Below are 27454 nucleotides of genomic sequence, written 5' to 3'. Positions count from 1 at the left end.
CCTCAAACTGGAGTCACCTCTTAGATCAAAGCCCTTTACTCTAAAACACACACAAGATTCACTGTGACTGTGTTTAGAGACAGAAAGTGATCTCACTTCACATCCCATTGCACGGCCTCATGCTGGATAATTGTGCTCGGTGATCAGACTCTCCCAGTCTCATTTCCTGTAAATGTAGATTCTTTTCTCTCAATCTGGTTCAGAAAAATTACTGAGTCAAATACCTCTTGTGCTTTGAACAAAGCAGTCTTTATTTTACCGGCCGGCAAGACTTATCAGACAGAGGATATACATTCTCGATCGAGCGTACACACTCCCTACGGATAAGTGACGTTACATTGTCAAGGCACGATGGTTATACATTTTCGGCAAAAGATAACAAGATAGGGCTAGAGTGACATCCCAGCTCAGCCCATCTCTTTTGATCCCTCCTTCCCTTTGTCCACTCATAAGCCGACCCAAGCATGGTCCGATTTTAAACAAAGACCTTCTGTCAATGTTTCAGGTTAATAACATGATTTAATAAGACCTTGAGGTTTTTCTGCAAGCTGTGGGTTTTGTTTCAATATGTGTTAGTGTTGTAACATTTCGCAGTCTCGAATCTGAGATGTCATGGCTATTCCTCCATGAATTGTTTGTTAGCTTATACTGTCCCTATACAATTCCCACGTTCTCAACTTCAATGTCTCTATACATTTTTAAACATTCACATTCCCCCCTTTTATCATTCCATGATAACACTTAGGATCATTCTAGGAGTAAAATGTATAGGGAATGTGAACACACCCAACATCCAGAAAAGTTCCCATTTTGCGCATAAACATAAGACATGTAGCTCTCGTCTCTGTCTCCCCTCCCATGCGCCGAAACTGTCATATATCAACACTATTATACAGACTGTGGCATACAGACAGTTTCATCTTATGGCTCAGGATTCAGATAAATAGTCCAATTATTTTGCTGATTAAAAGAGTTCAGTTTTCCCGTCTCTCTTCTCAGGTCACCGTCGGTGTAGCTGGCTGTCTATCACTACGGGTAAAAGTTCAAACTGGTCCACGTTCCAATTAGGATGCCAACGGCCTTGTTCAGCTATGGAGAAGAGGAAGTCTGGAACAGAAACAGGAATTAGAATAACCAGCAAAATAGAACAGGAATTAGAATAACCAGCAAAATAGGTTCGTTAGGGGGTGGTGAGCTTGTAGTGGTGCAGGTGAACCCAGGCACTTTTCCCCTCAACCTTGGCTGCAGTGGGGGTAGTGAGTAACACCTGAAAAGGCCTCTCCCATTGTGGCTCTAATCCCTTCCGAATCCATACTTCCCTGGTGCCATGAGGGACAATTCGGGTAAAACTGGGAGGTCGAGGTGAGCATCTTGAACCTGGTTGTGAACTAGTCGCAGAGCCTGAGTCAGAGAAAGAACATAGGTGGTCATCAGTCGAGCTGAGATACCTTATCTAGGAACAATTTCCCTCATTAACACCTTAACAACAGTTTGAGCCTTATTGTCCAGGGTAGGGTAGGCTTCAATTCATCTGCTAAACACATCTACTATTGCTAACACATATTTGTAACACTGAACTTTTTGCAACTCAATGTAGTCCAACTGAAATGTCTCAAAGGGACCTTCGGGTAGGGGCGTTTTACCCCAATCACAGGGGACTCCCTTCCCTGGATTATGTTGCTGGCAAACCAGGCAACGACTACTGATGTTCTGGGTGAGCGCCTGGAGTCTAGGGTGCCACCAAGTAGCCAAAAGTGTGTCACTCGTGGTCCTTGCTCCACAATGAGTAGCAAAATGCATACATTCAATAACCCATAGAGCCAACTTGTCAGACATGCAAGTCTGTTCCGCGGGAGTGGTCCAGAGTTTCGAAACATTGTCATAAGTACATGCATAATATTTCCACAACAGTTTATCTTTTTCAGGAGCGTCCTCCTGTGCTTTTATAACATCTTGGATGGTTGGCATTGGTTTTTTCCGAGGCTAACTTATCCTTCGCAGGATTTTTAGTCTGACTCATAATTTTGGGCACTACCATCTGTTGGTCACGAGAGGCCTGTTTGGCCTCTTGGTCAGCACAACGATTCCCTATATCAACCAGAGAATTTCCGGTAGTGTGGGCGGTACATTTGACAATGGCAGTGCGTTTGGGGAACATGAGGGCTTGCAACAAATCAGATACTAGCTGTTTATGAGATATCTCATTCCCCTGTGAGGTTAGGAATCCCCTATTTTTCTATAATTGTCCGAAATCATGGGCCACCCCAAAGGCATACCTAGAGTCGGTATAGGCAGTTTCAAAAGCGGCAGATTCCAAGACCTGATTCTCCTGGTTTACTATGGCGTATCCTGAGATTCGTGTACCTTCTGGATTAATTCCGTCAACATACATAATACAGTCTGGATCTTCAATTGGTACATCAACAAAATCTTCCCTGACTGATGTGGCCTCTTAAATTAAAGATAAACAATCATGACTGGGTTCTTCCTCATCTTGGGGTGGCTCAGTAAGAAAACAGGCCGGATTAATTGCAGTACAGTGCCGAAAGGTCAGCTTAGGATTGTTTAGTAAGTAGATCTCATATCTGCTTTGCCTGGCCATGGTAAGGTGTTGAGTCTGCAGTTGGCCCAGGAGGGCAGCTACGGAGTGAGATGTGTTAAGACAACGATAGCACAGTCTTTCAGAATTGTACAATACAGTTGAAAGGGCCGGTCATAGAGGGGCCGGCCCAAAGCCGGAGCTTGCAGCAAGGCTGTCTTTAGTTCCTTAAAGGCTTGGACGTCTACGGTTTCTATTTCAAAGCTGCCTTACTTATTTGTATACGGGGTGAGGTGCTTAGTCATCAGGGCAACATTAGGGATCCAGGATCTGCAGTATTTGATCATCTGCAAACACTGTTGCATTTGTTTAGCCGTGCTAGGGACTGGAAACTGGCAAATTGGTTCGACTCGGCTAGCCTCCAAAGTTCGGTGGATACTCGGTATTGCCTGTGATAACCCACTTGGGAGGGGTCCTCTGTCCACACATGAGGATCCACATAGTCAGGTATGTCAGAGCCAGTATGATGCTGCAGAGTCGTTAAGACCTTCTCGGGGTCCCCGTGGAATTTGCACATCCCGGCTGGTAGGGTCAGCCTCGTCTATAGCCTGGCGCACCATAACTCCCAAATCTTTAGCGTGTTGGGGAGGTAAGACTTCACGAGTAATATGTGGTGCCACCGTTGGGGGCTGTCCATTTCCACAAAATCTGCCTTCCCTTCCGGTCCAGTCACTCTAGCCCTTAATAGAATTTCCTTCACTTCCCCTTCGTGATCCTGATAAAAGTTCTGCAGGTCCTGATTCTTTCCATTGGGATCGTATGCTAGGGTCACGTGATAGGGTGACTGCGGCAGGTCCAGAGACCACCACTGAGGGGTTCTAGTGGTATAATACTGCCGCTTAAGGGTTCCCTGTTTTACAATAATCCCATCATCTCCACACCCCAAATGCAACTGGAATTTGCAGAGGAGGTCTCTAGCCATCAAGTTACAGTCCAGATTGGTTGTGATAACAACTCGATGTTCCACCGATTCTTCCTGGTAACCCATTTTAACCGGTTCTGACACTGGGAATGTCGAGATTTGTCCCAGGAATCCTGAAAGTTCCTGTGTTTCAGTAGAGGCAGGGTGTTTAAGCTTTGATTGTACAGAAGACATGAAGGCTCCCGTATCTATCAAAAAGGGTTGCCACTCATTCAGAATTTTTAACAATATCATTGGTTTGTCGTCCGGGGAGGATCCCTGCACAATCAAGCTGCGTAGTCAATCGGGGGACAATTGACCAAAGGGGTTGTTCTGGGAGAAGTTAGTGTAAGATCCTCCTCGCCCCCCTCCTCTTCCTCCTCTTCCTTTTCCATGCTGACGGTAGGGGCAATTTTTATTCCAATGTCCTTCCTGCCCACAATTAAAACAGTCAATTCCTCTTACCCAGTCCCGGCCTCTTCCCATACCATGCCGGGGACAATAGGGAGGTTTATTAGCAGGGCTCGGGCCGTTTGGTTGTTTAGTATAACCGTATCCTTGCTTATCCATCCAATCCTGTATGCAACACTGCGGTTCTATTGATCCTTCCTCCCGAGATGGCTCTTCCTTTCTAGTCACATATTCAGTCTTGACCCGGGTTGGGGGCGCACCTCCCCCCTCCTTTTCTTTTCCTGCCAATAATATCTAACTGCCCTTTCCATTTGTCTATAGTGGGTGGTCTGCAGCTTGTTGTGCATCAGGGTTTGGCATTGGTCTGACAGGGAATTGGTGTTGGGACTTTGGGATCTTGGAAATCATTCCTAGGTCGGAGGATGTTTCGGAGCTGTCTGACTGCTTGACAGTTCTGCGTCTCGATCGGCGGGGGTGTTTGCTATGTCTTTCACAACTTGGACTGGTAGAGTGACTAGAAGATTTACGGGACTGTCTGTGAGTGAGATATAGTTCTTCCCTTTCGAGTGTGAGATCTGGTCCTTTCGGCTATATTGCTTGTGAACTGGGGATCCGAATCGCTATCAGAGGATGAGGAGTCAGTTTGGGTTTGTTGCTTTGGTGGTATGGGGTTATTTTTAACTCCTCTCGCCGGAGTGTAAGGTGGAGGGTATTGGGAAGAGGACTGGAGCAAGGGGCCAGGGGGTGCGGGAGGCGCCGTTGGGCGCTGAGTCAGTGACCACTCATCAATTTCATCATCAGCCTCGGTTAACACAAAGCCAGCCATTTTACTACGTAGTCGGTCAATACCTTTCTCAGAGGTCCCAGAGGATCACTTAGTAATTTCTCGTGTGCACATTCTTTTTTAAGACGTCTACAGTTTTAACATGTGTTCCCTCTGTCAATGAAAGTCCTAATTTAATAGCATTTATTTGCCAACTTGACAGAAGTGATGCATCTTTAAAATTTTTTTTTACAATCCCTGTGCTTTTTTTTTTACTACCTCTACGCTTCTAGTGCCACCTAGAGACCACTGGTCATCTCCTAATAATTTGTTCAGGGCTCCTGATAATTTTCTAAAGTCTTCAGCTCTTTCAGGGAATTCCTCACATAACTTTTGTAGCAGACTACCCACATCCGTTGTTTTATCCAGCTGATCACCCATTTTCACGCTGTCCCTCGTATTACCGTGTCGTTACGCGTTCACGTAGTCGTGCGATTTAAACAAACTTAAAACAAACAGACTTTACCAAAACTAACGCAAAGCCATGTCGCCCCGCGGCTCGCGTCGTCACGCGATTCAAACTTGAAGTAAACAGACTTAACAAACTTACTAAACTAACACAAAGCCGTGTCGCCCCACAGCTCGCGTTGCCGCGCGATTCCAACTTGAAACAGACTTAACAAACTTACTAAACTAACACAAAGCCGCGTCGCCCCACGGCTCGCGTCGCCGCGCGATTCCAACTTGAAACAGACTTAATAAACTTACTAAACTAACACAAAGCCGCGTCGCCCCGCAATTCCAACTTGAAACAGACTTAACAAACTTACTAAACTAACACAAAGCCGCGTCGCCGCGCGATTCCAACTGAAAGTAAACGGACTTAACAAACTTACTAAACTAACAAAGCCGCGTTGCCCCGTGGCTCGCGTCGCCGCGCGATTCCAACTTAAAGTAAACAGACTTAACAAACTTACAATAAATGGACTTAGAAAATCAGCACTGACTTGATATTTCGTGGTTCGCGTTGCTGCGCGTTCGCGTCGGCCCACGTCTCGCGTCACCACGCGTTAACGCCGCTGCGCGTCTGCGTCAGCCCTCCACTCGGACGCACGCTCGCGCCGCTGCACGTCTCGCGTCACCACGCGTTAGCGCCGCTGCGCGTCTGCGTCACCACGCGTTAGCGTCAGCCCTCCACTCGGCCGCACGCTCGCGCCGCTGCACGTCTCGCGTCGCTGCGCGTCGGCCCTACCTTCCGAGTTGCTGCGTGATTAAATTCAATCAGTGCCTAGACGGCCAAGTGATATACAAGGTCGACGTCATACCTGAATTGAACACCTATCCTCTATTTAATTCCCTGTGAGCCTAATTTTCTAAATTTGATTTCTTATGAGCCTTATTTAATTTCTTTTAATCTCCAAATTTCCCTATCCTTTCGCGTCACTGCGCAGTTTAAATCCAATCAGTCAATGAAAGCCCTAATTTAATGGAATTTTTCTGCCAACTGGACAGGAGTGATTTATTTTCTTTTAGACTGCAGTGGAATTTTTCTCATAATTTAAAATCTCAGAACATTTTTTTTTTAGCACCTATTTAGTACTTTACTTTTTTTTCTTTTCCATAACTAGAGAGAAGTCTGGCACGTAGGCTGTGAACTGCTTTTCGTTATCTCAATTGTTCCAGCCTCAAGGTCGTGTTATTTAATATAATATATATTTTTTAATCCTTTTGAATCCATCTCAGTTGTTTTGCTGTGCCTTCTCTGAATGTTTTCTTTCGACAAGTAAGTGAGCATGTTAAATCCTTTTTTTTTAAACCACCGGGACCATGTAATTTTTTCTTTTTTTTTAACAAAGCTATCCTTTGTGCATTTCCTGGCTCCGTAACTTATCATCCGAATATACGTAATGCAATAAGGTTCACACTCTTAAACTTCCCACATACAGGACAACACTACGAAGGGTTAACAAAACTTTCATTCTGTTTGAGATAAAACAAACCGCAACTCCCCGGCTTTTTTTTTTTACACAGTAAAAATCACAGAAGCATTTCTCATTTAAACAGACGTTCACAAGAGTCTCTTTTCTTTCCTATTAATTTTTGGATCCATGATTGATCATCTATCCCTATCTAGCTCTAACTATAACCTATCTTTCCAAATTGCCGCTTGGTTTGCGTCATCGCGCAATTTCCCTATCTCTATCCCTATTCTAAGTTTGAAAGGTATTCACCAGATTGTCCTGGATCTCGTTCAGACACTACCTGAGAACCAGCGAGTGGCTAAACTTTCCTCAGACTTTTGAAACCGGGGGAAACTGGAGCAGTATTGAAATCATACTCACTCCAGTGGCCACTTTCCCCTCGTCTCGTCCAAGGCTAGTCTGGCTCTTAATTCGCAAGTTTTCGGCAGTCATCCGTTGAGATCCCACTTCTGACACCAAATGTAAATGTAGATTCTTTTCTCTCAATCTGGTTCAGTAAAATTACTGAGTCGAATACCTCTTGTGCTTTGAACAAAGCAGTCTTTATTTTACCGGCCGGCAAGACTTATCAGACAGAGGATATACATTCTCGATCGAGCGTACACACTCCCTACGGATAAGTGACGTTACATTGTCAAGGCACGATGGTTATACATTTTCGGCAAAAGATAACAAGATAGGGCTAGAGTGACATCCCAGCTCAGCCCATCTCTTTTGATCCCTCCTTCCCTTTGTCCACTCATAAGCCGACCCAAGCATGGTCCGATTTTAAACAAAGACCTTCTGTCAATGTTTCAGGGGTTAATAACATGATTTAATAAGACCTTGAGGTTTTTCTGCAAGCTGTGGGTTTTGTTTCAATATGTGTTAGTGTTGTAACATTTCGCAGTCTCGAGTGTGAGATGTCATGGCTATTCCTCCATGAATTGTTTGTTAGCTTATACTGTCCCTATACAATTCCCACGTTCTCAACTTCAATGTCTCTATACATTTTTAAACATTCACAACCTTATAACCTGTGTGTACTGTCTACAGGACCGGTGTGTATCTGAGTAAATGGCATTTCTCTTACCTTTCTCCCCAGTCGATCTATTGAAGCACTTTCAATCGGAAGGGGCTCCCTGGTTGGTGATCTCACAATCCTGTGCTGGTTCACCTGCTGTTGTTCCTCAGTCCACAATCCCTGTTTCCTTCCAGCTGTGGAACTTTCTCAATCACTCCGCCATTCACCGGGAGATCTAATTATGGCAGGGCAGAAAATTAGAAGAATATTAATGTTGTGAAGTGGAATGTAAAGTGTTTTTCCAATGTTTCAGAAAAGTATATGTCCAGTATTTCTGTTTGATTTTATCCTATTCCTCAAGATTCCTGTCCCGCCCATCTGGACTTACAGAAAATCACCAGAATTTTCCCCGGGTTACACACTGTCTGATCTCACTGGGCCCCCGGGTTATACGCTGTCTGATCTCACTGGGCCCCCAGGTTACACACTGTCTGATCTCACTGGGCCCCCGGGTTACACACTGTCTGATCTCACTGGGCCCCCGGGTTACACACTGTCTGATCTCACTGGGCCCCCGGGTTACACACTGTCTGATCTCACTGGCCCCCCGGGTTACACACTGTCTGATCTCACTGGGCCCCCGGGTTACACAGTGTCTGATCTCACTGGCCCCCCGGGTTACACACTGTCTGATCTCACTGGGCCCCCGGGTTACACACTGTCTGATCTCACTGGGCCCCCGGGTTACACACTGTCTGATCTCACTGGGCCACCGGGTTACACACTGTCTGATCTCACTGGGCCCCCGGGTTACACACTGTCTGATCTCACTGGGCCCACGCCCCGGGTTACACTGTCTGAGCTCACTGGAAGTTTCAGTCTATCTCCCGCATGTCCCCAAACCCTGAGCTCCGGGGCTGTGTGTTCAGTTCGGTGTTTTCCCTCATAGATTCACCGCACGCTCCCCAGCCCCAGCCGCCCACCATCAGTCCGGTTCCCTTCTGCCCCCGGTTCCTCCCTACATTGTCCAACTGCTGGTTCCAGCAAACTGCGCGGCATCCGGAGATTGGGGGTGGGGAGGACTGCACCGAGCATGCGCACTGCGGCGACAGGGCGACTTCCTGCATAAATTAATGACCTTCAGCGAATTCCCGGCCGTCTATTGGCTGCACGAAACGGATTGCCAACCACTCTCACTAATAGGAGCCGGCAGCACCGCAGAGCCCCGCCCACTGTGATGAAGGAGCGCTGGGCAGCTCGTGGGTCACGTGGCTCCTGATTTCAAAAATTCCGGCCGTTCAACCGTTACCAGGAAACGTCATAGCCCCGCCCACATCGCCTGTGACGTCACAAATTGCGTCGGTGCTGAGGGGCGGGACTGCTCGCAGTGCGCCTGTGCCGGATTCGCAGCTCAGTCAATCCCTCACTCCGACAGTATTATTAATAATTTTTCTTTATAGAGCGTCTTAAACATCCCAAGGCGCTTCACAGCAGTGTTACAGGACACAACACATACATTTGTCACCGAGCCACAGAAGCAGAAATTGCGGCAGATGACCAAAAGCTGGGTCAAAGAGGTAGGTTTTAAGGAGGGTCTGAAAGTAGGAAAGAGGCGGAGAGGTTTAGGGAGGGAGTTCCAGAGCTCGGGGCCCAGGCAGCTGAAGGGCCGGACACCGATGGTGGAGCGATTATAATCAGGGATGGTCAGAAGGGCAGAATTTGAGGAGTGCAGACATCTTGTGGGCTGCAACAGATTCCAGAGATCGGGAGGGGCGAGGCCCTGGAGTGATTTGTAAAAAGTGATTTGTGATTATTAACAGCAACAACTTTTAACAGTGAGTCTTGTTTATTTTGTTTATTTGTACATGGGACGTGTTGGTAACGGAAGAATGACCATAATATGATAAAATGTTACATTAAGTTTGAAAGTGATTTCGTTAAATCCAAAACTGGGATCTTAAATTTAAGCAAATAATCTTTTTAGGTATGAGTGGCGAGTTGGTTAAGGTAGATTGGGAAACTACATTAAAAGGCATGAAGGTAGATAAGCAATGGTGCGCATTAAAGAATTAATACATAATTTACAACAAACATTCATTTCTTTGAGGCACACAAACCCCACAGGAAAGGTGGTCAATCGTGGCTAACGAGAGAAGTTAAAGATAGTTTTAGATCAAAGGAACAGGGTTATAATGTTGCCAAAAGAGCAGTAAGCCTGGGGATTGGGAGCATTTTAGAATTCAGCAAAGGAGGACCAAGAAACTGATAAAGGGAAAATAGAATATAAGAGTAAACTAGCGACAGACATAAAAACAGACTGTAAAAGCTTCTATACGTATGTTTAAAAGGAAAAGATTAACAAAAGTAAATGTGGGTCCCCTACAGGCTGAGGCAGAAGAAATTATATTGGGGAATAAAGAAATGGCAGAGAAATTAAACACATTCTTTGGGGCGTAAATTGTGGTTGGAGGCTTCCTTCGGGTGAACGCCCCCGACAGGAATTTTTTTAACAAAATTACCTGGTGGTCCTGGAGGAACATAGGATTGTGGTCGGAGTCCTAGTTTCGCAGTGCAGCGTACAGGAACATTTCTTCCAGGTATGTATTCGTATCCTGGGATCATGTGGGCCTGGACCATCAATGAACATCTAGTATTCGCATTGATAATAATTGGAGCTCCGGTTGTACGAGCTCCCATTGCTATCAACAACAACAACTTTTATTTATATAGTGCTTTTAATGTAGTAAAATGTCCCAAGGTGCTTCACAATTGTGATATAAGACAAAAATTAATTTGGCACTGAGCCACATAACAACAAATTACAGCAGATGACTAAAAGCTTGGTCAAAGAGGGAGGTTTTATGGAGAGTCTTAAAGGAGATAAGCAATGTCCAGAGATGGAGAGGTTTAGGGAGGGAGTTCCAGAACTTAGGGCCCAGGCAGCTGAAGGCATGTCCGCCGATGGTTGAACAGTTCTAATCAGGAATGCTCAAGAGGGCAGATTTTGAGGAATGGTGTTGTGAGGCTGAAAGAGATTAGAGATAGGGAAGGATGAGGCCATGGAGGGATTTTTAAACAAGGATGAGAATTTTGAAATCGAGACATTGCTTAACCAATGTCGGTCATGAGCAAAGAGGTGATGAGTGATCGGAGACTTGATACAAATTAAAACACGGGCAGTCGAGTTGTGGATTACCTCAAGATTACGTAGGGTAGAATGTGGGAGACCATTCAGGAGTGCGTTGGAGTAGTCCAGTCTAGAGGTAACGAAGGCATGGATGAGGGTTTCAGCAGCAGATGAGCTGAGACCGGGGCAGATGCAGGCAATATTAGAGGTGGAAATAGATGGATTTAAATATGCTGCAGATATGTTGCCAGAAGCTAATTTCAAGGTCAAATATGATGCCTAGGATGCGAACAGTCTGGTTTAGCCTCAGGCAGATGCTAGGGAGAAGGATGGTGTCGGTGGCTGGGGAACGCAGTTTATGGTGTGGACCATAGACAATGGCTTCGGTCTTCACAATATTTAATTGAAGAACATTTCTGCTCATCCAGTACTGGATGTTGGACAAGCAGTCTGACAATTTAGAGACCATGGAGGGGTCGAGAGAAGTGGTGGAGAGGTAGAGCTGGGTGTCATCAGCGTACACGTGGAACCTGACTCTGTTTTCGGATGACATCACCAAGGGGCAGCATATAGATGAGAAATAGGAGGGACCAAGGATAGATCCTTGGGGGACACCAGAGGTACTGATGTGGGGGCGGGAAGAGAAGCCATTGCAGGAGATTTTCTGGTTATGATTAGATAGATAGGAATAGAACCAGTCGAGTGCAGTCACACCCAGCTGGACGATGTTGGAGGAGGATGGAGTGGTCAACTGTGTCAAAGGCTGCAGACAGGATGAGGAGGGATAATTTACCTTTGTCACAGTCACAAAGACTGTCATTTGTGACTTTGATTAGAGCAGTTTCAGTACTGTGGCAAGGGCGGAAATCAGATTGAAGGGATTCAAACGAGGAGTTCTGGGAAAGATGGGCATGAATTTGGGAGGAGACAACACATTCAACGACTTTGAAGAAAGGGAGTTAGAGATGGGGCGGTAGCTAACCAGCACAGTGGAGTCAGGTTGTTTTTGAAGAGAGGGGTGATGACTGCAGATTTGAAGGAGAGGTGGACAGTTCTTTGGCAGTCCCTCGGAGTCGAGGATGACTTGCTTCCACATTAATGAGTTCTCGGGTGACTGATAGTCCAATGCGGGACCTACAGTCTCTGTCACAGGTGGGACAGATGGTGGTTGAATGGACGTTGGCTAAAGGGACGGGTGGGTGGATTGCTTGGGTTGCCGTGCGCTCCTTCTGCTGTTTGCGCTTGTCTTCTGTGTGCGCTGGGAGAAGAGACTCTGTGTTCGGCGCCTTCCCGGATGCTTCTCCTCCACTTTGAGCGGTCTTCGGCTAGGGATTCCCAGTTGTCAGTGGGGATGTTGCACTTTTTCAAGGAAGTTTTGAGGGTGCCCTTGCAGTGTTTCCTCTGCCCACCTGGGGCTCGCTTGCCGTGTCGAAGCTCTGAGTAGAGCGCTTGTTTCGGAGTCCAGTATCGGCCATGCGGACAATGTGGCTCATCCATCGGAGCTGATTGAGTGTGGTCAATGCCTCGATGCTGGGGATGTTGGCCTGAGTGAGAACACTGACGTTAGTGCGTCTTTCCTGCCAATGGATTTGCAGGATCTTGCGCAGGCAACGTTGGTATTTCTCCAGTGCCTTGAGGTGCTGCTGTCTGTCTCTAAAGCATATAGGAAGATGGCTTTCACTACTGCTCTGTCGACCATGAAGGGGACAGTACCTGAGGAGAGAGAACCGTTAACAATGTCAGATAACATGGGAGCTAGAAAAGGAAGTTGTGTGGGCAGCAGTTTATTGGGAATGGGGTCAAGGGAGCAGGAAGTGGGTCTCATGGACAAGATGAGCGTGGAGAGGTCAAGAGGGGAGATCAGAGAGAAACTAGAGAAAGATGCGAGTTTAGAACTAAGGCAGGAACTTTGCCCCCGTGGGCTCGGGGAAGGAAGGGAACAACTGGAAGAGGCAGACGATCGGATGGTCTCAATCTTTGAGGCAAATAGGTCCATGAGCTCCTCACAATTGTTGGAGGTGAGTGTGGTGGAGACAGGAGAGAGGGGTTTAAGGAGACGGTTAGCAGCAGAGAATAGTAGCCGGGGATTAGCGCTGCATTTCAGAATGATCCTAAAACAGTGAGCAGTTTTTACAGACAAGAGTAGGACCCGATAATGCTTTGTGGTCGAGCCAGATCTGGAGGTGAATGACTAAACCACTTGTCCACCACATCCGTTCAGGTCTGTGCCCCTTGGACTTGAGGGAGTGAAGATAAGGACTGTACCGGGGGGAACGGCCGGGGTGAGAGAGAGTAATAATAGGGACTAGGGCATCAAAGATGGTAGTGAGGTGTGGGTGAGCAGATTGATGGCTGCAGAAATGTCATGGTGAAAGGAGGGCCAAACGCTGGACAGTTTGGAGTTGATAAGTGCAGCTATAAGAGAGTTTGGAGAGAGTTTTTTTCCAGGGGAGGATGCAGAAGGAAGTAGATTTGGGTGGGGGAAGGGGGATGTGGGTGGAGAGCGATACAAGGTAAAGGTCAGAGATGGCCTTATCTGTAATTGACACAGTAGGAATATCGAGGCCACGAGAAATGGCAAGGTCAAGGGGGAGGCCGTGAGTATGGGTTGAGGAGTTCACATGGAGGGAGAGATTAAGGGAGGACAGGAGGGTAGTGAACTCAGAGGAGAGAGAGCTTGATGAATTGAGATGGATGTTGAAATCACCGAGGATGAGAAGTCACTCGGTGCAGAGGCTGAGGGAGGAGAGCAGTGAGGATATATCCGCGATAACATTTTAATCATACTTGGGATGGTGGTGGAGAACAAGAATTTTAAATAAGGTGAGATGTTCAAAGGAGGAGAAAGTGCCGGAGGAGTAGGGGGACAGACCAAGGTATGATTTGATGATGAACCACACCACCACCACGGTGGTCTGGGCGGGGCAAGTGATGGAAGGTATAGCCGGGAGGGGCGGCTTCCTTTAAAGGTAATGTGCCATCATCCCTCAGCCAACTTTCCGTCAGGGCCATGATGTCTATCACCCACAATAAGCTCATGGATGGCAAGGGCCTTGTCCGCAAGTGAACGGACATTCTGCAAGGAGATGCAGAGAGGATCGATGATGGCTGACCCACTGCCAGCATCCACAGGGTCAGGGATTGGAGGGATGAGTTGGATGGGAGGAGATTGGCAAGGTTAGCCCCTACCCCCCCCCCCCCCCCCCCCAGGCAAGCTGGGGCAAGGTCGGTGAGAGGAGGATGGGACAGTTGGGGTTGTTGCTCGTGAGGAGACAGCGACGAGTGCCTCGGTGGGCCCTTCGGCAGATGCCAAGAGGAGCACAGGGGGAAGCTGCAGGCTTGTCTCAAAGGGAGTCGAGCCTGGGACGGTGGCAGGAGAAGGAAGTGGAAATAGAAGGGAATGGCTCGGGTCCAAAGCGGCAGCCAAAATGGCAGCAATTAGTCACTGGGGGAAAAAACTCAGTTTACACAGTGAATAGGGAATACTACAATAGGGATTCTACAATAGTACAATCAGTATAATCAAGATCAATTATATTGAAACAAAATTGATTAATATATAGATTAATTATAAGTAAACTTAAAATCAGAATTTGAATAATTGAAAAGTTAAATCAGTCTCGAGCTGTCTCATTAAATCAGTAAATCAATTCTCGGGTAGATCAAAAGACACAATGAGAAGTAATCATTCCAAAGACCATTGATCCAACTTCTGTCCTGTGATTGTATGAACTGATGCTCCCCACTCTCTGTCCTGTGATTGTATGAACTGGTGCTCCACTCTCTGTCCTGTGATTGTATGAACTGGTGCTCTCCACTCTCTGTCCTGTGATTGTATGAACTGGTGCTCTCCACTCTCTGTCCTGTGATTGTATGAACTGGTGCTCCACTCTCTGTCCTGTGATTGTATGAACTGGTGCTCTCCACTCTCTGTCCTGTGATTGTATGAACTGGTGCTCTCCACTCTCTGTCCTGTGATTGTATGAACTGATGCTCTCCACTCTCTGTCCTGTGATTGTATGAACTGATGCTCTCCACTCTCTGTCCTGTGATTGTATGAACTGATGCTCTCCACTCTCTGTCCTGTGATTGTATGAACTGGTGCTCTCCACTCTCTGTCCTGTGATTGTATGAACTGGTGCTCTCCACTCTCTGTCCTGTGATTGTATGAACTGATGCTCTCCACTCTCTGTCCTGTGATTGTATGAACTGATGCTCTCCACATTCTGTCCTGTGATTGTATGAACTGGTGCTCTCCACTCTCTGTCCTGTGATTGTATGAACTGGAGCTCTCCACTCTCTGTCCTGTGATTGTATGAACTGGAGCTCTCCACATTTTGTCCTGTGCCAGTTTCAACTTAGAGATATAATTTCTATATAGTTTCAGTTTCAAATACAGAGGTAAGCTCCCTCTACATTGTCCCATCAAACAGGTCCTTTTCTACTCAATTTATTGTTTACACCGGCACACACTCGCTCCGGTTGCAGTTTGATCCTGATCACTGCAAATCCCTTCAGCCTTCCCACTCTGCTCTCTCCAGATGTAATTAGCTACAAGACAGCATGAAACAAATAGGAACCTCGGATTTTAGTTTTGAAATGAATATTTGAGTTGCTGTCGGTGGATTATCTGTAGCAGGAGAGGTGGTTGCGGGCCGGTGGAGCAGAGGGCAGTAATGGTCCGTGATGGGGAGAATCGCCCTTCTTCTCTCTTAACAAGCCCGGATTCAACATACGAACACCTTGGATAAGTTTCAATGACTTTAATTCCAACATGTGAAGGGGGAGCATCTCACTTCTCAGCCCCTGAGAAAGGATCTCCAATGAGTTGTTCAAATTGCACCTTAATTATGCAGGGTTTAGCACATGGACAGACCTTAACAGTGACGTGATTGGTTGTACCAACGCATGATCAAATACCCATTTGTTCCCTCCTTCCAAGTGTCACTCGCCTTATATTATATTGCTCCCTTGAGCCCGAGGCCAACGAGTGGCCATCTTGTGTATGTGCAGTTTTAAGCATACCTTCAACAAGTGGTCATCTTGTGGCTCTACATGTATGTGCAGTTTTAAGCATACCTTCTGTTTAGCCAGCTCAGGGCCTACATAATAGCCAGAAAACATCTTTGATAATCAATCTTGCTCTTGCAATCCCCCTTTTTGGCCCTTGGCTATATACTCCAAGATAGGCCAATGTGCCATCCCCTCATTATTTCATCCAAAGGGGAAGTGATATTGTCAGCTTAATCCGTCCGTCTGGGTGGCCAAGCCCTTGCTTACGGATGGCTTCTTGTATCTCTTCCTTTACACACCACTTACCTGTTTTACAGATTTTTCCTTAGATAATAAAGGTTTAGTTTCTTCTAAGGCTTTTATGGGGGCCTGAGCTTATAGCTTTCCTCGCCAGTCGTTTACATCTCCAACATAATTCAACCATTAAAACCACACATTGCACAATCACCAATACATGGGATATTATTCTTATCCAGGGGTGTACCTGCACGTTTAGTCCAAAGTTCCAAAGCCTGGCATACCAGGGTTGGTTTGCCAACATTTCTTTAGTGTCCTTCTGGAGTTTGTCAATCTTCTTCATCAGGATGATGTACTTCTGCCGTTGTTCATGGATGTCCTGTTCCAACTTAGTTTGTTCTTCACTAAGTCTGGGTATATGTCGTCCTTGTGGTTCCTCGAAACCTTTATACCCTGCTTTGATAGTGTCCACCGCCGTCCCATTGACGGACTCTCCTTTCAATTCCGGATATATGATATCTCCCTGAATAACGACGACGAATTTTGGCACAAAACAGAAGTCGGTGGTCGTGATAGGGCAGTGGGTAACTCCCCCCACAGTCATGTTGACTGCCGTGGTGCTCACACACCATCCTCTCTTTTCTAGTGAGGCTGAGGTCGTTTGAGTCCAGTGTTAGCGGTGTGACACTCAACACACATCCTTCTGTTTGGCCATATCCACAGTCGTTGTTATCGAGGTCTGGGTGCTCTCAGCATAAAACAACTTGATTATTCTTATAACAATCATTAATATAGATACCTTTGGTATTGTTTCCCTTTTTAATTATGTACTGGTGCAATTTGTGATACCTCACACGGGTCTGATTCCTTATTTCTCCTACATTGTTTACTTGGTACAATGTGTTTCCCTTTGTCACGTCGTATTGTGGTATTGATAACACAAACCCTATTATATTCTGATGTCAGGTTACACACCTGTTCTAAGGGACCCAGGCATGGCTATTCCTCCGGGCCTCACAGGCTTGGGTATCATTCTTGCCCATTCAGCAAATACATCATTGATTATCCAATCCGGCACTCCTCCATTCTGGAGTTGTTCTAGGTTATGTTCTACCGCATTGAGCATTCAAGCCCCATATCCTGCACAAACTATCTCGGCTGCCATTCTTTTACTCATAGTTTGTCCAGCCTGGTTTACCAAATTTATTGTTTTTGCATGGTCCCGCAATGTATGGGCAACCTGTCGCATTTCCCATTCCACCCCATCCCCTAACTGGGCCTGCATTTTCTTATCATCTCCCCTTTCCAGCAGTCCTTTTAAGGTCTGTGTGAGGGTGATGACCTGCTCTTCTATTGTTTGAAGATCTATTGTATTAACTGTCGCAACACCCACCGCATATCCTGCTCCCACCATTTCTAATATTCCCCTCTTTCTCCTCCCGCCTTTCCCGTTTTTGTTCAGCTTTTTTATGCTGAACTTCATAACTTGGATTCGGGCCCCTCGAGGGCTCATGGGGGGTTAGGTTTTTATATAAGCTTATAGTTTTCTTACCGCAAAACAATGGAACAGTTATGTTCGTTAGATTTAATAATACCGTAATTACCCTTTGGCGTACCCTGAAATGGATTTTGTCTTTAGTTCTTTTTATTACTAACCCTCCGCTTGCCCCGTGTCATGTTTGGGCATCTTGGGGGTTCTGGGGTCGTTGTGGTTGGGGCTTTTGTGGTGGTTGGGATCTCTATCTTACACACGAACATTCCCTATAAGGAACCATTACCGCATTGTGATTCCCTGATGGGTATGGGGGTAGTCCCCTCTGCCTCCCTGGTGAGGTTACATCTTACCCACACACACTTGCATGGATTTCCTTGCATTCATGCTATTCATGCATGTCCATGATTGGTTCTGCCATGAGTGTCCTTTATCCAGGCTTGTCCATTCCACTTCAAGTCGCCCCCTTTGGCATTTTCCGCAAAAGATTGAGTTTGTAGTGGAAATATTTCCTTGATAGCTGTCTGGGCAACTTACTGCTGGGTCGTGGTATAAGATGGGGTTACCCATTATTCCTCCTACTAGGACTAAGGTCCGATAAAACACAACATGTCACCGGTCAGTTAGGGTCTCATGTTACACAATGTTCTAACTGTCCAATGTTTCCACCGTCCGGTTCCATCTATTGCCACGCACACATCGCTTACCATTATTACCTGGTGAGGGCCTGTCCATTTTGGTGAGAATCCTGGCTTTTTGGGGTTTATTTTTACCATTACCTTGCTCCCAACCTGTAGTATCTGAGCCTTTTGTTCCTTGGTGCCAGTTTCCAAGTCCTTGATCACTTGCTGATCCCTGGCATGTGCCTTCAGATCATGTAATTGTTTACATAATTCCATCACAAATCTCCTTACTGGGTCCCGGTAGGGTCCGACGCCATCACTCCCCGTCACTAGAACCTCAGGTAATCTCATTGCCCTTCTTGTCATTAGTTTGAATGGCGTGAGTCCGGTGGTCTGGTTTGGGGTCGCCCTTAATTTCATTAAAATCCGGGGCGGCATATCTACCCATCCCTTTCCTGTAATGTGGTAACCCAACTAGAGTTTTCTACAGTTCAAGTCTGACGTCTCTGCTCCTGTATTCCATACCTTGACTAATAAAGGCAAGTATTCCATATGCCGCCTTTAATCACCTTATCTACCTAGCCTGCTTGCTTCAGGGGTTTGTGGACCTATACTCCAAGGCCCCTTTGTTCCTCTACACTTTTCAGTGTCGTACCATTTAATGTTTGTTTTATAATCTGTTGCCTCTGTAGTTTTTAGCACTTTTTGTTGCTATATGCCTACACTTCATGGTTTGGATTCCCACTAAATATCTCCTTTTAGAATTGCTTCCTGCTTTTTAAAAAAAAAGTCACCGGAGCAACTAACTTCGACCCCTCATTTCTTGCATTACAAAGAGCCTCTCTCTACATTTCCACCATGTTTGTCAGTCTGTTGCAGTTATAACAGACTTCGGGTGTACCCCACTGTTTCTAATTGATGGGGACTGCTGGCAGTTGTTCCTTTTTATGTGTCCTGATGGATGCTGTCTTCATCACATCTACTATCAGTTTATTTCATCATTTTCTCCGTCAATAGCCTGGTCCATTTACTTAATTGATAATACGTGTGAGTGATTAAAATGAGGGTTTCCTCCTTTTTGTTTCTTTTCCGACTCCCACCATTTTCTTTGTTCAGCGGGTGGGTCATCTGGTTCCAATTTTGTTTAATCATTATTTCAATAAGTTTTCAATTTTTGTCTGCTAGGTAACGTGTCAGGTAACGTGTCAGGGATCCCTGGTCCCCACTCGTGTTTCTCACTTCCCATGGCTATAGGTTGTCAGCAGTACGTCCCTTACTTATTCCTCACGAGTGAGACCGTTACTTGCAAACTTATCAATTATCAATCGTAACGTTACACAGACACGCTTCTATATAACCGATCGCAATTGTTTCACCTGGGATCTTCCGCTAACTACTTGAAGTCTCGGCCAGACCTGCAGATTCGGATCTCTCAGGCAACTGACATCAGACAGATTTCTGCCCTTTGTCCTAACTGCATGGTAATTTAAACGTATTCACGCCTTTGACATGGCTTCCATCATCTGGTGTCCGCCGCCCGCTTCAGATCCTATTCGTGACGCCTATTGTATGGAGTATTTAAAATTAACACTCAACAATAGGTCTGGGTTCAAAGATTCAATATTACAGGTACCACTTTGTGATGCACATCATGGTACAATATCACCTGAGTTGAGATTACCGTTGGCCCTGGGATGTGTTTATGACGAACAATTCGCTTTTCCCACAAATCTGTTTATTCGTTGGAGAAGGAGCCTTTGGATGAGTCTTTTTTAAAACTCTACTGCTTGTACAACTGCGCTCCCGTCCTTGATATAATGGACGGTTATAGTGGTATGATTACCATGCCACTGTAAATGTACCCCTATCCTATACCCTCGTCTGTCCTTACTTCTACCATTCACGATATGTCTCTTACTACTTTGTGAGAGTGGCGGGGTTTGCGAGGTATGTCTGTGGACAGGAGGTAGTTCCAAATCTGGGACCCGAGGAGATTTTTCCAGCTCCCGTGTCCTGTCCACTTCCCTTTGGATCATACTGTACCTGATTAGGTGGAGGTATCCCATTAAGCACCCCTTCTTCCTCATTCCCCTGGAGAGGACGAATCCCACTTCTGAGATTTATTCTCAGATGTAGTCGGTTACAGTGGTGTGCCTTCCTGACCCCTCAGGAATAATCCACTAACCCCTTTAAACAACATCGCTTCTTTCCGATGGTCATCTACTTAAAACAAAATAACGCACAGAATCTCTGGTGATTCTCTTCAAATTAAGATTTCCAATATTCAAAAGGTGTCACCCACTGAGTTAAAACAGTTCACAGCTGCCTGTGAAAGAGTTAACTTCCTTTGTTTCGAAAGCTGACAAACACAGACACCATTAATCATTGTCGACTTCAGCCTGCAGCCTTTTTCAGTTTAAACTCTCCAGTTAAGAATGTTACTTTTGTAAAGTCTCTGCATTTTTATTCTCAAAATAAACATTCAGAAAAACATCTTTACACATAATAGTATTTCATCCTTTTCTCCCCAGTTACACATTGGTCAGAATTTTTTTAAAACCATACCAATCATTAATGTGAAATGCCTTATGTCCAGAACTAAAGACTCTTCACACAAGTTACATCAACCAGAATTTGATCATGGCCATAATAAAAGTCTGGTTTTTAATAGGTTAATTAACCTCAGTAACTCCAATATTAAACTTCCCAATGCCACTTTGAAAAGGGGGAGGGGCCACAGCCAAACAAAGGAACAATCGCACATGTTTCCTAAAACTTTACTGAAACATCAAAGGAAAACACGAACAGTAAGAAAGAAACATGATCTTCCCTTTTCTCCTTTTGATTCAGTCATAACTATTTATCCATTATTCCTTAAATCAATTTTCAATTTCTGATCCCTATCACATCTCCTCTAAACCTCCCTTCAGTTACTTTAAACCTATGCTCTCTGGTTGTTGACCTCTCTTCCCAAGGAAACAGGATCTTCCTATCACTCTATCTAGGCCCCACCTAATTTTATACACCTCAATAAAGTCTCCCCTCAGGCCTCCTCTATTCCAAAGAAAAGAGACCCAGCCTCTCGAATCTTTCTGCACAGCCAAAATTCTCCAGTCCAGGCAACATTCTTGTAAATCTCCTCTGCACCCTTTCCAGTGCAATCACATCTTTCCTATATTACCTGACCCTTTCGTTCCATCTCTTTATTTTGTTCCCGATAGCAGCTAATACTACCGTATGAGCCCGGTCCCCTTTATTTCTTGGCTGGCACTCCCACCATTTTGCCTGCCTCTCCGGTGAGTCGTCTCGTTGCCATCCCTTTTTCATCATTCCCTCAATTAGTTTCATGTTTTTATCTGCTAGCATTTTCCCTATAGATCCCTCGGGTCCCCAGTCATATTCGCCGGCCATTTCTAAGATTGCTAAGGGGCTACCTTTCTCTTAGTGGGCTACTCTTGTACCTCCATCGCGTCTCCTGACCAATACTTGTTCGTTAGTACCGCACCCCAGTTGTGACCGTGTTAGAGTCTACTCATACCCCAAGTCATACTTATTCCTTGGTCTTCGTCCTCCCCGTGGCTCGTTTATTTGTTCTTTCTACAGGTTTCCTCCTTTCCCGTAAAGAGTGTAACAGCTCTAACTTGTAGGTGGTATTGAAAACGTACTCACTCCAACAGCTGCCACATCATTTTCGGGCTAGCAAGACTGTATCCTGCCGAATACGCCAGTTGATGGGGAGAATCGCCCTTCTCCTCTCAACAAGCCTGGATTCAACAGACGAACACCTTGGATAAGTTTCAATTACTTTAATTCCAACATGTGAAGGGGGAGCATCTCACTTCTCAGCCCCTGAGAAAGGATCTCCAACGAGCTGTTCAAATTGCACCTTAATTATACAGGGTTTAGCACATGGACAGACCTTAACAGTGACGTGATTGATTGTACCAACGCATGATCAAATACCCATTTGTTCCCTCCTTCCAAGTGTCACTCACCTTAGATTATCTTGCACCCTTGAGCGTGAGGTCAACGAGTGATCATCTTGTGTACGTGCAGTTTTAAGCATACCTTCAATGAGTGGTCATCTTGTGGCTGTATGCGTATGTGCAGTTTTAAGCATACCTTCTGTTTAGCCAGCTCAAGGCCTACATAATAGCCAGATAACATCTTTGATAATCAATCTTGCTCTTGCAGTCCGACAGATGGACAGGGAGGCTTCATAAACAATTGGTGTACGCCGCAAACCGGGAATAATAACCTGAACTACCGGTGTTTGCAGCTTCGGGGCTTTAACGCCCTCTCTCCGGCCGTGCTGGACTCCAGTCGCCACCTCGCTCGGCTCAATCTCACTCGCACTCCCTCCCTTTAAATCTAATCTCCAAATCACCCCGTCAGCAGTGGCTGCCTCCTATTCCTCCTTCACTGTGGTCGGATATATAGGTATAGATTAATGGTGATGTAGATCAATAATTCCCTTTTATCGGCAGTAATTCAGTCACAATTGTGGGCCGGGCATTGAGATGCCGACTTCAGGGGAGGAGGGCGGAACCAGTGAGTGTAGAACTGAACCCAGCCAGAGTCAGCACCTTCAGGGGAGGGAGGGGAACCAGTGAGTGTAGAACTGAACCCAGACAGAGTCAGCACCTTCAGGGGAAGGAGGGGAACCAGTGAGTGTAGAACTGAACCCAGACAGAGTTGGTAGTGAAAACTGGAAGTGGAGCTGTCTTCAGACGTGCGATGTGTTTGAATTTCAGAACAGTGAGTACGGAGAGTGTATGGGACAGGGATTTACAGCTCTGGAGGAACAAGACAGGAAAGAATGTTCCATGGAATCTAGAATTGTCTGTTCTGAATTTCTGTCCTGTACTTGACGTAATTATTTTTGTAAACTCCTTTTCCAGGGTATTAGAAGGGCAGCATTTGCAGACAGGAAACTCAAACCAAACATCACGTCAAGATCTGACTGAATCATTCGATTCATCAGGACCTGAATATCATCGGCCTTTGAATATTGAAGGAGAAATGTTTGTCTGTTCTGTCTGTGGGAACAGATTTCAAACATCAGTGTGACTGGAAAAGCACCAAGACACACACACCCGAGTGAGAGTGTTCCAGTGCACTGCCTGTGGAAAGAGCTTTAACCAGTTACACAGACTGAAAAAACATTGGTTTCTCCCCGTTGTGAATGGTGCATTCATGTGTTGTGTGTGGACGAGGTTTCAACTTATCATCCAACCTGGAGAGACACAAGAACACTCGCACCACAGATAAACCGTGGGAATGTGGGGACTGTGGAAAGAGATTCAATTACCCGTCTGATCTGGAAGTTCATCGGCGCAGTCACACCGGGGAGAGGCCGTTCACCTGCTCAGTGTGTGGGAAGGGATTCACTTTGAAATGCAACCTGCTGACACACCAGCGAGTTCACACTGGGGAGAGACCGTTCACTTGCTCCAAGTGTGGGAAGGGCTTCACTTGTTCATCCAACCAGCTGATACACCAGCGAGTTCACACCGGGGAGAGGCCATTCACTTGTTCTGAGTGTGGGAAGGGATTTGCTTGTTCATCCAACCTTCTAACTCACCAGCGAGTTCACACTGGGGAGAGACCATTCACCTGCTCCATGTGTGGGAAGGGATTCACTGTGTCATCTAACCTGCTGGCACACCAGCGAGTTCACACTGGGGAGAGACCATTCACCTGCTCAGTGTGTGGGAAGGGATTCACAACCTCATCCAACCTGCTGACACACCAGCGAGTTCACAAGTGACTGGAAGGATTGGATTCTACTTTTATTCCAGCCTGAATCATATCCATTCTGACAGTTGGGGTTTCTTTCTGCAAATACTGATTCCCCCTATAACTGGACTGGAGTTTAATATTCTGGATATTTGACCAATTAATCAACGGGAAAAGGATCAGATAAAATCATGTTGATTTTGTTTGCATCCATATTTCACTGTTTAAACGGTTTTCTTCAAATACTGAAAACTGCAACAAATGGAGCTAAACTTTCTTGAACCATTGATAAAATGAATTGAATCTGCAGATTGGTTTGGGATTTCTCTGGGATGGAGCTGGAGATGATGTGCCTTGAAATACCGCCGGTGTCCAGTAGATGGCGCTGTCTCTCCAACTAACTGACTGAGAGGAGAGTGACTGCCCCCTGGAGCAGGAGGAATGAGGGCAGCTCAGGGTCAGACACTGAACATACTGCCCCCCCACAGAGACATCACACACTGCCCCCCTCCCTGGGGCAGCTCAGGGCCAGATACTGAACATACTGCCCCCCACAGGGACATCGCACATGGCCCCCTCCCTGGGGCAGCTCAGAGTCAGAACTTGAGGCTCAATTTTCCCCACCATTCTGTGCTGTTTTTTTGGCGTCCCCTGTTTTTTTTGAGCAAACTAAAATCTTCAAGTTTCCTCAAAGTTTCTGCGCCATCGTAAATCACTTGGGTACGATTTTTTTTTAATGCTACGATTTTTTGATGTCACTGGGGGTGTAACCTGCCGGCTGTACTATTTCTTGCCATTTAAGCGAGTTTGGCCAACCACGATTTCTTTTAAGATGGTGTAGTGGACCGCGCTGAAAAACCTTCTGGGCTTTTAACAAAATCAGTCACATAACAAAATCGGCGCAGATAAGACGCCATTGTTTTTAGCCGAGGTTTTGGAGGGAGTGAAGGAGGCATTAATTACACAAAATGAATGCATGATACATGTTCATTTTTGGAGAGTGAAAAGGGAGAAACTACATTTATTTGAATGTCTAAATGGAAATTGTGACTTTTGACCAAGTTCCACCTCACCACTGAACCTCTTCTCACCGGGCTCGAGGGTCAGAGTGCCAGCCGGCAGCATCGCTCCCTTGGCTGGACACAGGAGCTTGGCACTCGGCTTCAAAAGAAGCCCGAGGGGTAGAAGCCGAGCCCTAAGCTCCTGTGTCCGACCAAGGGATCGATGCTGCCGGCCGATGTTCCGACCCTGTGTGCCTCGAGCCCGGTGAGCATCGGAGATGGCACAGAAACATTTCTTTGCACAGCAACAATGAAAAATATTAAATATTGCCCCCAGTCATTATTATAATGTATATTTTGTGTCCCAAATGTCTGCCTTTGTGAGCGTTGCATCGCCGTAGAAACCGAGCCTCGTGTTGTGCATGCGCAGACCAGGGTGTGGCCCATGACTAGGGCATCAATCTTAGAGGGAAGAAGGTGTGAGTGCTTTCTGCTACTATTTTCATTGCATTTCAAACAAATAATGTGGGCAATATTAATAATGCCTTACTGAGAAATAGCCTTCTGCATCATGGTGATGCAGAAGAGACAATTGATACGACGGCATCACATCAGGAACCAGAGAGCACGGCGGATGATGGCCAGGAGGCCTTACCCAAATCGGGTATAGAGAGAGAGAGAGAGGCGTTCATACCTGCACCTGAGTGAGGCAGACTGCATCAGAAGGCTGCATTTTCAACAGGAAGGTCATAACAGATCTGCGAATTAATCAAGGCAAACCTGCAGCCTCGAAGCCTGTCGAAGTGAAGGTTACTGCAGCACTTGCCTTCTATGTCTCTGGCTCTGGCATCAACTGGGAATGTATGCTCCATCTCTCAACATCCAACACATCTGCATTCAGCAGGTGACTGCTGCACTGTATGCCTGCAGGAACGACTACATCAAGTTTCCCATGACCGCCCAGGCAATGCGTGACAGGGCTGTGGGCTTCTCCAGGATTGCTGGTTTCCCCAAGGTACAGGGTTACATTGACTGTACACATCGTCTTGCGAGCACCTTTGGATGATTCCGTGATGTACAGGAACAGAAAAGGGTTCCACTCACTGAACACCCAGCTCATCATGGCAGTTGCCCAGATGCCCAGGGAGCAGCTTCCTGCTGTGTGAGAGCGCTATATCTGCCATTTTTCAGCAGCAGCCACAAGGGCAGAGCTGGCTGCTGGGGGCAAAGGGTACGGCCTCGTCACCTGCCTGATCACCCTCACCCCACCACCCCATGCGTAACCCGGACAGAAGCCGAGCGTCACTACATGTCCCACATAACAACGTGCAGCATCATTGAGAGGACCATTGGCATACTGAAGCAGCGTTTCCGATGCCTGGATCACTCTGGAGGTTACCTGTAATATGCCCCTGAGACTGTCGGTCAGTTCACTGTCATGTGCTGCATGCTGCACAACTTGGCCATCATGAGGCAACAGCAACTGGAAGTAGAAGAGCCACCTCAGGCGAGAGGGGATGAGGATGATGACGAACAGGCTGATACGAGGAGGAGGTGGAGGAAACCATGCAAGTACCTCAACCCCCAGGATGACGGTGGGGGTGGGTACCGTGCACCTTTTACTATTGCTCGAACCTTCCGTCAGCAGCTAATCCTTGAACCCTTTGCTACAAGAAGGCTCAGCAGCACATTTCATAATTGACCATGTTTACTGTTTGGACATGTTCCATAATGTTGTGTTGTGTTAATTGAAGAAGTAATGTTAGTGATTCTGCTTTAATTGAAAAAAGAATTACATTCGTTAAAAATGTTTACACTTGTACTTAACTTTAATAAAAATATTTTTGTATCAAATTTTAAACTTTTCAGTTAAGATCACTTGTAAATTTACATCACTTAGAAAAAACTTTTCAATTGAGATCAGTTAAATAACAATAACATAAAAACAACAGCAGCAAACAAACTTTAGCTGCAGCCATCTCTCCTCCCCCTTATTCTAAGACTTGCCCTTGTTGACTCCACCCTTGGCTGGAGGTGGTGGTGCAGGCATTCTCCCGCCGGTACCAAGCTGCTTTTTTCGAGCATCTTGGGGAATGTGCATTTCCTGTTGGTGGGGATGGACAGACAGCAATGTGGAAGGCCCGACTTGGGTCTCTTCAGCTCTTCCTTGGCCTGTGGATGAACCGACACACTGCCTGAGGTTGGTCTGGAGTTTGGAATGGGAGTGGCAGCAGTTGATTCTGTCAATTGCCGCGGGGCAATGACAGCCTGGGTGTGTTCCCTTACTGCAGCAGCTACCTCCGATATCCCCTCCCTAATCCGCCTCAAAAGCGTATCAACTACCTGCGACATTCCCTCCCTAATGTGCCCCGACAGTGTTCCCATTTCGCGCTAGAGTGCTATTACTTCTGCCGACAGTCCCACTATCTCATCACCCACCCCACTGATGGTTTCCAGGCGTGATCGGGTAATATCAATGCACTCCCTACTCATTGCCATGAGCTGAACCATGTCTGTTGCATCCTGCGTTTCAGGAGAGCACTGTCGAGCTCTCCTTCCCCTC

General features: G+C 46.2%; 1 protein-coding gene and 1 long non-coding RNA gene across 4 annotated transcripts; one reads left to right on the top strand and one right to left on the bottom strand.

Annotated features, from left to right (window-relative positions):
* Positions 1–227: 227 nt before the first annotated feature.
* LOC139273611 (uncharacterized) lies at positions 228–8731 on the bottom strand. 3 transcript variants are annotated; one of them, XR_011595248.1, is made up of 3 exons: positions 8643–8731; positions 7729–7894; positions 228–1107 (listed from the first exon to the last, which is right to left on the bottom strand). It is a non-coding gene; the product is annotated as an uncharacterized lncRNA (long non-coding RNA). The 3 variants fall into 3 exon arrangements; XR_011595249.1 differs by lacking the exon at positions 8643–8731 and adding an exon at positions 8048–8203 and having other exon boundaries at positions 228–1401; XR_011595247.1 differs by lacking the exon at positions 8643–8731 and adding an exon at positions 8048–8192.
* Positions 8732–9057: 326 nt separating this feature from the next.
* LOC139273588 (zinc finger protein 239-like) lies at positions 9058–26707 on the top strand. The gene is made up of 2 exons (XM_070890542.1): positions 9058–9236; positions 23053–26707. The coding sequence occupies exon 2, from the start codon at positions 23337–23339 to the stop codon at positions 23919–23921; it is 585 nt and encodes a 194-aa protein (XP_070746643.1). The 5' UTR covers positions 9058–9236; positions 23053–23336; the 3' UTR covers positions 23922–26707.
* Positions 26708–27454: the final 747 nt, after the last annotated feature.

The sequence above is a fragment of the Pristiophorus japonicus genome, chromosome 9 (assembly GCF_044704955.1).
Source record: "Pristiophorus japonicus isolate sPriJap1 chromosome 9, sPriJap1.hap1, whole genome shotgun sequence".
NCBI classification, from domain to species: Eukaryota; Metazoa; Chordata; class Chondrichthyes; family Pristiophoridae; genus Pristiophorus; species Pristiophorus japonicus.
This window is presented reverse-complemented; position numbering and strand designations above follow the sequence as displayed.